Here is an 11,342-nt window from a genome sequence, read left to right as displayed (position 1 = left end):
CGAAGCTGATGCATCCCACAAGAATGAGGGTGGGGGCAAGATACCATCAGTGGGGAGGGGGATTCTGGGGGACTCAGCTCGGGTCCTCGAGCACCCATTTTCCCCTAGTGCCATTTCCTGGGCCTCCCTTTCCCTGCCCTCTCCTCCTGCCTGGGCTCTCCCCACCCTGTCATGGCACTTCATGCTCAAGACCTTATTTCATCTTTCCTCTCTCCCACATGTCCCCAGCTCAGGACCTCTGGGGCCCTCCCCGACCCGTCTGCACCAGTCCCATTGGCGGAGAGCCACTGCCGTGACTGCTGGGCTGGGCTGAAGCGTGGGACCCTATGAGTGCTTCCTCCTCCTGCAGTCACTGCTGCTGCTGCTTCGGCCTTGCCGCGTGCACCATGCAGCCCCCTCACCTCCTCCTCTTCCTCTTTCTCCCCGTCCTCCTCCCTGGGATGTGGGCAGACCCAGAGGGTAAGTGGGAGCCCTGGCTCACCCCAACCACTCTCACCCCCCTGTCAGAGTACCCCACAGGTTCCTCAGGGGAGACACGGCCAGGCCACACTCTCCTTCATGGGAGGAATGATCCCCAGCATCAAAGGGCCACCCCCTACCACGCAGCACCAAAAGGTGCTCTGTTCCTGCCCACCCTCTCTGTTCCTGCCTCCAGCTCAGGGCTTTATGCCCCACCGGCTCCAGAACAGGGACTCAGACACCCAAGCAGAAGTGGGGCCAGGGGTTCCCAGCCAGGCCTGGGGTATTTGGGTTCCCCCAAAGGTGCTTTCCTCCTGCAGAGAGCCCATGGGCGCCATCTCAGCTCCACATGGTGCTGTGGGCCCCTTCCAGCAGCCTTTTGTTTGTTGGGAAGCTGCACCTGTGGGACGGTGTTTTGGGTGCTGCTGTCGCACAGAGCGTTTCACCACAACCCTGTGAGGCCTCATGTTTCCGGGGGGTGGGGGGACAGGCAGCAGCAGACATTGGAACATGGGACTGATCTCTGGGCTGGGCTACTCTCCTGCCCCTGTCAGGGTTTGGTCTTCTTGAGCTCCCAACGCCCGGGAGCCCCCAAACCTGGACAAAATGCCCTTTTCCCTCTTCCGTCCTCCACATCCTCTGCACCATGTGCGGGTCTCTGGCAGATCCAGGTCATGGCATGGGTGCTTCTTCTGGAGGAAGCATCACCCCAAACAAGCACTGAGGTGCCCCCCCCCCCCATCTGCTCCACACGGCCAGACAGCAACTGCTGGGCAGGAGGGAGGCGGGGAGGGGACGAGGTGCCTGAAACCCTGTATGGGAGAGAAATACCTCGTTGAAAGCAAAATAGAGAAGGAAAAAGAGCAGCAGGGGCAGAGAAGTTCAGACAGGAAAGCAGCTCTGAGTGGGTGAGGAGGTAGGAGTCCAGCAAAAGGCATGGCTGGGGGGTTGCCCAGGCAGGGTGAAGTGCAGGCTGCCGGGGTTCCCCATGGTGTGGGGTGAAAAGCATAAAATCATAGAATAGTTTGGGTTGGAAGGGACCTTTAAAGGTCATCTAGTCCACCCCACCTCCCCCCCTGCAATGAGCAGGAACATCTGCAACTAGATCAGGTTGCTCAGAGCCCCATCCAGCTTGTCCTTGAATGTTTCCATGGATGGGACATCTACCACCTGTCTGGGCAACCTGTTCCAGTGTTTCACCACCCTCATCATAAAAAATTTCTTTCTTATATCTAGTCTGAGTCACCTTGTTTCCCCTCCAGCCCCCCCACTCATCTCCTCTTTTCTGCAGCCCTTCCCATCCTCATCCTCTTTCCCAGCAGAGCCGCAGGTTTTGCAGCTGCTCCAGACCAGCCTCTTCGCCAACATCAGCTCTGCCGAGGTGTCCGCGGTGGCTCTCCTGGGGGACATGCCGATCTTTGTGCTGGATCCTGCCAACTGGAGCATCCACTTCCACTGGCCCTGGGTCCACCAGGCCACAGCCGAGGGCGATGCAGAGAATATCAAGTCCCACTCCAAAGTCTTTCTGCGCAATATGGTCCGATACGTGCACGAAGTGGCCCAGCAGGCGCAACAGGACTGTGAGTATGGGGACAGCCCCAACCAGAGCTCTAGCCCCTTTCCCCAGGTTCTGGCTGTGCCCTCCTCCCCACCAGGGTGGCATTTGTGGGGTGTCATAGGGTGCAACAGCTCCTGAAAGGGTTATGGGAAATGGGAAATGCCGTCCTGCCAGGACACATGGCTAGCAGGGGCAGGGAGGGCAGCGCACCAAAAACACTCCTCAGGGCTCCTGCCATCTGACACGGGGGAACCCCTATGCACATTGGGGAGCTGCCACCAAATTTACCAAGGCTGCAGGATCTGCACAGCACAGATCGGGGAAAGAGAAAGTTGGGGATAAATATTTTGGGGGACAACGCTCTGTTTGAGAAAGCACCCTGCCCTAACTGGCCCTGCATCCACTCTGGTCTTCAAAGGGGACTGAGGGCTTAGCGGGTGTCCCAGGGTTTCCTGAAGCATGGCCCCATGCCCTGCTGCCCATTGCACCCTGCTGGCCATTGCACCCCTGCGCATGCCTCCAGCCACAGCCTGCCTTGTGCCACTTGTGTCCCACACACTCATGGGTCCTCTCCACTGGCTCTGCTGTGGGCAGACCCATTTGTGATCCAGATCCGTGCAGGCTGTGTGCTGCACCCCAACAGGACAAGCTGGGGCTTCATGGATGTTGGGGCGGACGGCAGAGACCTCATAGCTTTCGAGGCAGAGAGGCAGCGCTGGGAGCCCCGGCAGCCATCCCCGCTAGCAAAGCTGGTCAGTAAGTCCCTCACCAGCCAGAAGGCCATCACAGAGCTCCTGGAGCACCTCCTCTCCATCTCCTGCCAGAGCTACATCCTCACCCTGTGCAGGTACGGGAGGGCAGCTCTGGAGAGACAAGGTGAGACCATCGTGACCCGGGCATGGCCACCCCAAAGTCCCACACACACTGGGGCCAAGTGGTGCCCCACCAGGGCTCCCCCCACTGCTCTGCTCTCGCCCCCCCAGAGCCGCCTGTGGCCACAGTCTTCACCCGCACACCCACACCACACCAGCTCCTGCTGGTTTGCCGTGTCACCGGCTTCTACCCACGGTCCATCAGTGTGGCCTGGCTGCGGGATGGCCAGGAGGTGCCGCCGGGCCCAGCGCTCAACACCAGCACCATCCTGCCCAACGCCGACCTCACCTACCAGCTCCGCAGCGTCCTGGCCGTGGTCCCCCATGATGGGCACAGTTATGCCTGCCGCGTGCGCCACAGCAGCCTGGGCACCCGCAGCCTCCTCATCCCATGGAGTAGGTGCCACCCAGGGGGATGGTATGCAGGGTGCAGATAGCAGCCACTGGCCCTGCAAGGGGCAGCTCCTGCCTGGTGCTGCCACACTCACATTGCCACCCTCTTTTGTCCCTGTCCCAGAAAACCACAGTGCTGCTCCAACCGTCGGCATTGCCATCACAGTGCTGCTCCTTGCGGCCGCAGCCTCTGCGGGGGGTGTTTGGTGGTGGAAGCACAGGTGAGGTCTCCCTCCTGCCGTCTGCTCTCAGGTTTATGGGCAGATGGGTCAGGCCAGGGCTTGCAGCAGCAGCAGCAGCAGCAGCAGCTCTGCAGGGATGAATTCCCCACCCCCGAGAGTGGCTCACAGTGGCCCCCCTTTGCAGGAAAGTTGATGAGGCCACATGGGAGACCCGGGAATTCATCATTTGAGACCTGGCTGCCAGCCCAGCAATGAGCTCCCTCACCACCAGTTCCCTGCTCATCTCCTCTCCCATCCCTGATCCATCAGCACTGACAGGGGTTTGCTATGGAAAACCACCACATTAAACAGCTACAAACTTCCTTAGCTGCACGTGGCTCCTGTGGCTCTTTCCCTCCTTGCCCCTCATGAGTTCCCCCCAGGAAACACCCCCAGCATGCTGCAGAGACCCCACATTGCAGCCAGGAAGGCTCTCCCTTTTCCTGGACACTGGCCTATCTCCCCTGGCATGTCAGGAGAAGCAATTCCTCCACCAGCCTCTCCCTCATCTCAGCACCTCCATGGCCAGTGTCTGTCCCTGGCAGAAGGGCAGTGACAACCTGGAGACAGACTAGCATGGGACTGCTGAGTGGGATGGGGGATGGATCAGGCCACAAATCAGGGAGAGGTGGAGGGATCTGAGCTGTTTTTCTGGGGAGACAAGGGGAGGGGAGGACCCAAGTGACATCTCCAACCAATCCCCTGATGTGGGGAGGCATTTCGAGCAGGTGCGAAGCTGCTCCGGCTCCAGTGCTGATCTCACCCTTTATCCAGGATGGTTTTGGGTTGGGATCTCCTCCACTCCTGGCTCCTACCCCCATGCCTGACTCCTTCTCCTGCAAAAGCTGGAGAGATGGGGGACAGTCACCCTCCCAATATGCCTGACGGCCATGAAGGAGCCACACTGAAGCTCTGGGGGTCTGTGTCTTTGAGCAACATGCCCCTAAGATTGGTATGGTGGTTTGACCTTGGCTGGCAGCCAGGTGCCCACCAAGCTGCTCTATCACTCCACCTCCTCAATGGATAAGGGGGAGAAGATATGACAAAAGGCTCGTGGGTCGAGATAAGGACAGGGAGATTGCTCAGCAATTACTATCACAGGCAAAACAGACTCAGGCTGGGGAAATTAATTTAATTTATTGCCAATCAAAATTAGAGCAGGATGAGAAATAAGAACAAATCTAAAACCACCTTTCCCCTACCCCTCCCTTCTTCCCAGGCTCAACTTCACTCTTGACTTCTCTCCCTCTTCCTCCCAAGCAGCCCAGCAGGATGGGGAATGGGGACTGCCATCAGTTTATTATGTGTTGTCTCTGTCACCCTGCTCCAGCACGGGTCCTTCCCACAGGCTGCAGTTCTTCACGAACTGCTCCAGCGTGCGTACTTTCCATGGGGTGCAGTCCTGCAGGAATGCACTGCTCCAGCACGGGTCCCCTGCAGGGTCACAAGTCCTGCCAGAAGACCTGCTCCAGCATGGGCTCCTCTCCATGGGGTCTCAGGTCCTGCCAGGAGCCTGCTCCAGCATGGACTCTCCACGGGGTCACAGCCTCCTTCAGGCACATCCACCTGCTCTGATGTGGATCCTCCATGGGCTGCAGGTGGATATCTGCTCCACCGTGGTCCTTCACCACAGGCTGCACAGGCACCATCTCTGCTGTAGTGCCTGGAGCATCTCCTCCTCCTCTTTCACTGAATTTGGCATCTCCATAGTTGTCTCTCTCACATATTCTCACTTCTCTCTCCCAGCTGCTGTTGCAGAGCAGTTTTTACCCCTTCTTAAATATGCTATCACAGAGGCACTACCAACATCGCTAACAGGCTCAGCCTCGGCCAGCGGTGAGTCTGTCTTGGAGTTGGCTGGAACTGGCTCTGCTGGACATGGGGGCAGCTTTTGGCATCTTCTCACAGAAGCCACCCCTGCAGCCCTCTGGCTACCAAAACCTTGTCATGTAAACCCAATACTCTCTGCCAAGGGTCTACAGAGTAAACCCCTGGGGGTTACCACGGGAGGAGGGCTCAGCCTACATCTCCTTGGGTGTCAGGGTGCTGCTGCAGCCAGGAGGGATGACTTTGCACCCACTCAAATTCCCCTGGTGCTCACAGCACTAGCCAGAGCACCCCAGCCCAGCCCTCTGCCAGCTACACCACCTCCCACTGGGGAATACACCCAGCCAGGCCCTCCCCAAAACCTCAGCACCAGCCTCATTGGCTACTGGGGCCACCCCATGACACTGGCATCACCAGAGCTGCCCAAGCAGAGCAGCCCTGGGGAGAAGTGCGCAGTCACAGCTCCCGTGGCACCTTCCTCCTCCTGCTACACTTGCTCCTGCACACTTGCCGCTGGTACCATGCAGCCCCCTCACCTCCTCCTCTTCCTCTTCCTTCTCTTCCTCCTCCCTGGAATGTGGGCAGATCCAGAGGGTAAGTAAGTGGGAGCCCTGGCTCACCCCCACCTGCTTCCACCTCTGCACTGCAGGACCCCACAGAGGTGGCAGGGGGTGGGCACCGACAGGCCATTGTCCTCAACACCAAGGGGCCACATCCTCACCCCACAGCACCAAAAGGGGCCCCATCCCTGCCCACCTGCTCAGGGTTCCCTGCCCCACACCGTCCTGCCCAGCTCAGCACCACTGGCACTGGGGTTCAGGTGCCTGAGCAGCCAAGGGGCAAGGGGTCCCTCAGCCAGGCCTGGAGTGCTGGGGTGTCCCCAAAGACACCTTCCTCCTGCAGGGAGCCTGTGGGCAGCAGGGGTTCTCAGTCCCTCACAGCACAACAGCCCTGCACTGGTCTCCAATGCCTTGAGCAGGTCCTGGGCACCGCCCTCAGCCTGCGGGATAATTTCTCTTGCAATCGAAGGGTCCCTGGATCCTCTGCATTCTTCCCCATGAAACAATGCTTGAAGGTTCCTCCTGCAGCTACAACGAGCCTTCACCTGCACCCCCAGCCTGTGTTTCCCATTCCGGGTGCAGGCCCTCACCACACCCTGGCCGGGGGGCACCTACTGCTCCAAAACAGGCTTCACTCTGCCCTGCTTACTACCGAAGCCTCATTCATCACTGCAGCATTGAACTCAGTCTCCTGCCTCCTGTTAGGATTTGGTCTCGAGCACTGCCCAGGAGCCCCTAAACTGGGATGAAATGCCCCACCCTCCCAGCCTCACCAGCCCCTGCACTCTGTGCCAGTCTCCAGTGGATCTGGGTCTGGCACGGCTTCTCCTTGCTGGGGGAAGCATCGCCCCAAACCAACACTGAGGTCCCCCCTGCCATCCCTTCCACATGGCTAAGTCAGAAGGTCACATTGGGGGGGTGGATGGCGAAAAAAGAAATTAGAGGCAAATTGAGGCTCAGAGGAAGGAAACTGAAAACTGAGTGAAACCAGGGGATTTTCCCTGCCCTGCCTGTCTGCCCCATCTCACCCTGCCTGTCCCCAGGGACACTGCAAGCCATCCTTCCTCCTGAGGTCGCCCACAAGCACTGGAGCCGGCAGACCCCTGACCTCCTCATGCACCCCAATGCCGCTTTCTCTCCCCCCTCTCCCCACAGGCTCTTGTAAACTCCACATTTTCCAAACCTTTGTCTTCCACGACACCAACTTTGTGGACATTTCATCCTGGGCCACCCTGGAGGACATCGTCTTTGCTACCCTGCAGAAATACACCTGGAACATCCTCCACCCATGGGTCTACCAGGCCCTGCCTGCAGCAGAGTGGGAGAACTTGCAAAACCTGTTCAGCATCTACATGCACAACTTTATCCTGTCCATGTCGAGTGATGCCAGGCTGTACCAGACACCATGTAAGTACCAGGTGTTCAGCACCTCCTCGCCCAAGGCAGGGAACTGTGAGAAGGAGCTCAGCACCGCTACCACGAACAGCTTTCCCAAACCAGGGCTGGCAGGAGGGCAGGTAATGGGCTTCATCCTGCACCAGCAAGACCCCCAAACCACTCTGTCCTGTGTGAAGGTCACATGGGGCCATCCTGGTCCCCAGCACAAACCTTGGCCACGTTTAGCTCCACTTACACCCTCACACCAGCCCCCCTATTTCTCTCTGGGCAACTCAAATCCCACTAGAGAAGTCATCTGAGAAAGTGGAGTAGAAGGTCAAAGGGGCATCTCTGCTCATGTCTGTGGGACAGGACACACAGAGCAAGCGCCTGGCCCCACATACTGCTGCAGCGCTGGTTAACCAAGGGCAGGGCGCTGGGCAGAGCGCCATCATCCTCCTCCTCATCTGCACCCCGTGTCCCATCACTTCCCCAAAGCAGTGCTTCCTGCTTCGCCATGGCTCCCGACCCTGCTGTGGGCAGGGGCAGCTTGAGGTCAACAAGCTACAGGGCTCAGGACAGGTTTCTGACCCACAGAGTTTCCATCAGGCATAAAGCAGAGCAGTGACATGGGTCATAGTATAGAACAGAGTATAGAGTACAGAGTACAGAGTATAGAATAGTTCCGTTGAAAGGGACCTACAACGATCATCTAGTCCAACTGCCTGACTACTTCAGGGCTGACAAAAAGATAAAGCAAAATATTAAGGCCGTTGTCCAAATGCCTCTTAAACATTGACAGGCTTGGGGCATCAGCCACCTCTGTAAAGAAAAGTTTCCTAATGTCAAGTCTGAGCCTGCCCTGAAACAGCTTTGAACCATTACCACGCATCCTGTCACTGGATCCCAAGGAGAAGAGATCAGCACCTCCCTCTCCATGTCCCCTCCTCAGGAAACTATAGAGAGCAATGAGGTCACCCCTCAGCCTCCTTTTCTCCATACTAGACAAGCCCAGATTTCTCAGCCACTCCTCGGAGGACATGCCTTCCACCCCCATCACCAGGTTTGTTGCCCTCCTCTGGACACATTCTAGTACCTTTACATCCTTCTTAAATGGTGGAGCCCAGAACTGCACACAGTACTCAAGATGAGGCCGCACCAATGCTGAATACAGCGGGATAATCCCCTCTCTTGACCAGCTGCTTATGGCGTGTTTGATGCACCCCAGTATGCAGTCTGCCCTCTTGGCTGCCAGGGCACACTGCTGGTTCCTATTGAGCCTGCTGCCGACCAGCACCCCATATCCTTTTCTCCTGGACTGCTCTCCAGCCACTCCCCTCCCAGTTTATGTTTGTGTCCAGCGTTACTCCATCTCAGCTGCAGAATGTGGCATTTGTTCTTGTTAAATTTCATGCCATTGATGATTGCTCAATGCTCCAATCTATCTAGATCCCTCTGCAAGGCCTCTTGTCCTTCAGGAGAGTCAACAGCACCTCCCAGTTTTGTATCATCAGCAAACTTGCTAATGGTGCATTCAACTCCTGCATCTAGATCATTGATCAAAATATGGAACAGCACTGGCCCTAGGATTGAGCCCTGAGGAACACCGCTGATGATCGGTCACCAGCCAGATGTAGCCCCATTCACTACAAACCTTTAAGCACTGCCGTTCAGCCAGTTCTTCACCCAGTGCACTGTGAACTTGCTCACCTCTCAGTTGGACAGCTTGTCCAGAAGGATGCTGTGAGGGTCAATATCAAAAGCCTTACTAAAATCCAGAAAAACTACATCCACTGCCTTCCCTTCACCCACTAGGTGGGTGACATTATTGTAGAAGGGTATCAAATTAGTTACAGGACTTTTCCTGTAGATGGTAGTGTAGATGATAGTAGATGGTAGTGTCCTGACATAACATCCACTAGCTCCTTCAGCACTCTGCGATGAATCCCATCAGGCCCCATGAACTTGTGAACATTCAGTAGATAGAGCTGGTCCCTTAAAATTTCAGTGTCCACAAGTGGAAAGTCACTGCTCCCGCAGTCGTCGTCCTTCGACTCAGAGGACCAGGCAGCCCAATGTATTACTAAAGACTGAAGCAAAAAAGCATTGAATGCCTCCACTTTTTCTTCATCCCTATTAGTCAGGTGACCACCTTCAACAAGTATCTGCTCAATGTTTTCTTTAGACCTCCTTTTGCTATTAACATACTTAAAAAAGCCTTTCTTGTTGTCTGACACAACACTGGCCAGTTTCAACTCTGAGCTTTGGCCTTTCGTGTCTTCTCCCTGGGGAGAATGACTTGGCGTGCAGAGGGAAGGGGGAAAGGGCTGTGCCCAAAGAAGCAGGTGCCAGGCTCCAATTCCGGGCTCCAGTTTGAGCTACACTCATGATGCACATTGTCATTCCCAGACCCATTTGTGTTCCAGTGCGCAACCGGCTGCAACTTGTATCCCAATGGCTCCTATACCAAATTCTACCATCTCGCCTACAACACTCATGACTTCCTCAGCTTCGACGTGGACAACAGCCGCTGGGAGAGGTGGCAGGAGAGTGAGCTGGCGGCACAAGTTGAGAGGCAGTTCAGCACCTTCACGAGCTTCTCTGTGACCCTGCAGCACCTTCTCAATGTCACCTGTGTTGAACACATGAAGAAATTCATCAAGTATGGGAGGCCAGCTCTGGAGAGACAAGGTGAGACCACCCTGACCCAGGCATGGCCACCCCAAAGTCCCACACACACTGGGGCCAAGTGGTGCCCCACCAGGGCTCCCCCCACTGCTCTGCTCTCGCCCCCCCAGAGCCGCCTGTGGCCACAGTCTTCATCCGCACACCCACACCACACCAGCTCCTGCTGGTTTGCCGTGTCACCGGCTTCTACCCACGGTCCATCAGTGTGGCCTGGCTGCGGGATGGCCAGGAGGTGCCGCCGGGCCCAGCGCTCAACACCAGCACCATCCTGCCCAACGCCGACCTCACCTACCAGCTCCGCAGCGTCCTGGCCGTGGTCCCCCAAGATGGGCACAGTTATGCCTGCCGTGTGCGCCACAGCAGCCTGGGCACCCGCAGCCTCCTCATCCCATGGGGTAGGTGCCACCCAGGGGGATGGTATGCGGGGTGCGGGCAGAGGTCCCTGGCCCCATACAGGTGCCTAGAGGATGGTGGGTCAGGCTCCAATGGCAGCTCCGGCCATGGCCTCCTGTGCGCCTGCAGCCCCTCTCTCTCTTCTCTCCTCCAGGCAGCTCCAAGGTAGCTCTCAGTGTCAGCATCACCATCGCAGTGCTGCTGACTGTGGCTGCAGCCCTTGCCGGGTCCATCTGGTGCTACAGGCGCAGATAAGGTCTCCTCCTCACCCAGCTGCACCAGCCCCATTAGCTTCAGGCCATGGGGGGTGGGAGCTGCCTGGGCAGGGCTGCCTGCCCTTGTCCAGACTCACTCACCTCTTTTCCTGCAGGAGCTGAGAGCACAGGACACAGCACAGCCGGGATGCCCCAGGGCCACACCAGCCCCCCACACCTCCCTGATAATAAACTGCTAATTAACACCCCACACATGTGGGAACTCCTGCTGTGCCGTACTCAGTGCCCACAAGCACATGGCATCACACAGCTCCTGCCCACTCCAGGAGAGATGGGAAGAGCCCCAGTACACCACAGAGGCATGCCCACACTCCTCATCCCAGGGCAAAACATTGTGACAGCCCCCCAACACCAATGGGGTGTCTCTGGCCTCAGCCGCTAGTCCTGGGGGGCACTGGGCTCCCCATGAAAGAGCAGGACTCAGCCAGTGCCAACACAGGCCGGGGCAGCAATGCGGCAGGGCAAGGGAGGACCATCTTCCCCCCACCCACCCTTCTGGGGGCACATCAGCACCTCTTCACCAGATCCTGGTCCCTGGGATCGGGGATCAGGGGCCAGCACACAGCTTGGGGGCATAGGGAGCCCAGGCACCCAGCCACCTGTGGGAACAGGGTTCGCCTCCCCCATTGGAAATAAAGTCGCATTGGGGCAAACCCGCGCGGTTCAGTGCTGGGGGCAGCAGCACAGAGGGGACAGAGATGTCTGTGCCATGCACGGCC

At 57.6% G+C, this 11,342-nt stretch overlaps 1 protein-coding gene across 1 annotated transcript; it reads left to right on the top strand.

Annotated features, from left to right (window-relative positions):
- Positions 1-377: 377 nt before the first annotated feature.
- Positions 378-10,625, top strand: LOC309595023 (antigen-presenting glycoprotein CD1d-like). Its single transcript, XM_082321484.1, has 6 exons — positions 378-459; positions 1,782-2,039; positions 7,046-7,297; positions 9,677-9,958; positions 10,066-10,350; positions 10,503-10,625. The coding sequence occupies exons 1-6, from the start codon at positions 387-389 to the stop codon at positions 10,601-10,603; spliced, it is 1,251 nt and encodes a 416-aa protein (XP_082177610.1). The 5' UTR covers positions 378-386; the 3' UTR covers positions 10,604-10,625.
- Positions 10,626-11,342: the final 717 nt, after the last annotated feature.

Source organism: Platalea leucorodia (genome assembly GCF_965183815.1).
Source record: "Platalea leucorodia genome assembly, chromosome: 9".
NCBI classification, from domain to species: domain Eukaryota; kingdom Metazoa; phylum Chordata; class Aves; order Pelecaniformes; family Threskiornithidae; genus Platalea; species Platalea leucorodia.
The sequence above is the reverse complement of the archived record's forward strand: the minus strand, read 5'-3'. Positions and strand labels throughout refer to the sequence as shown.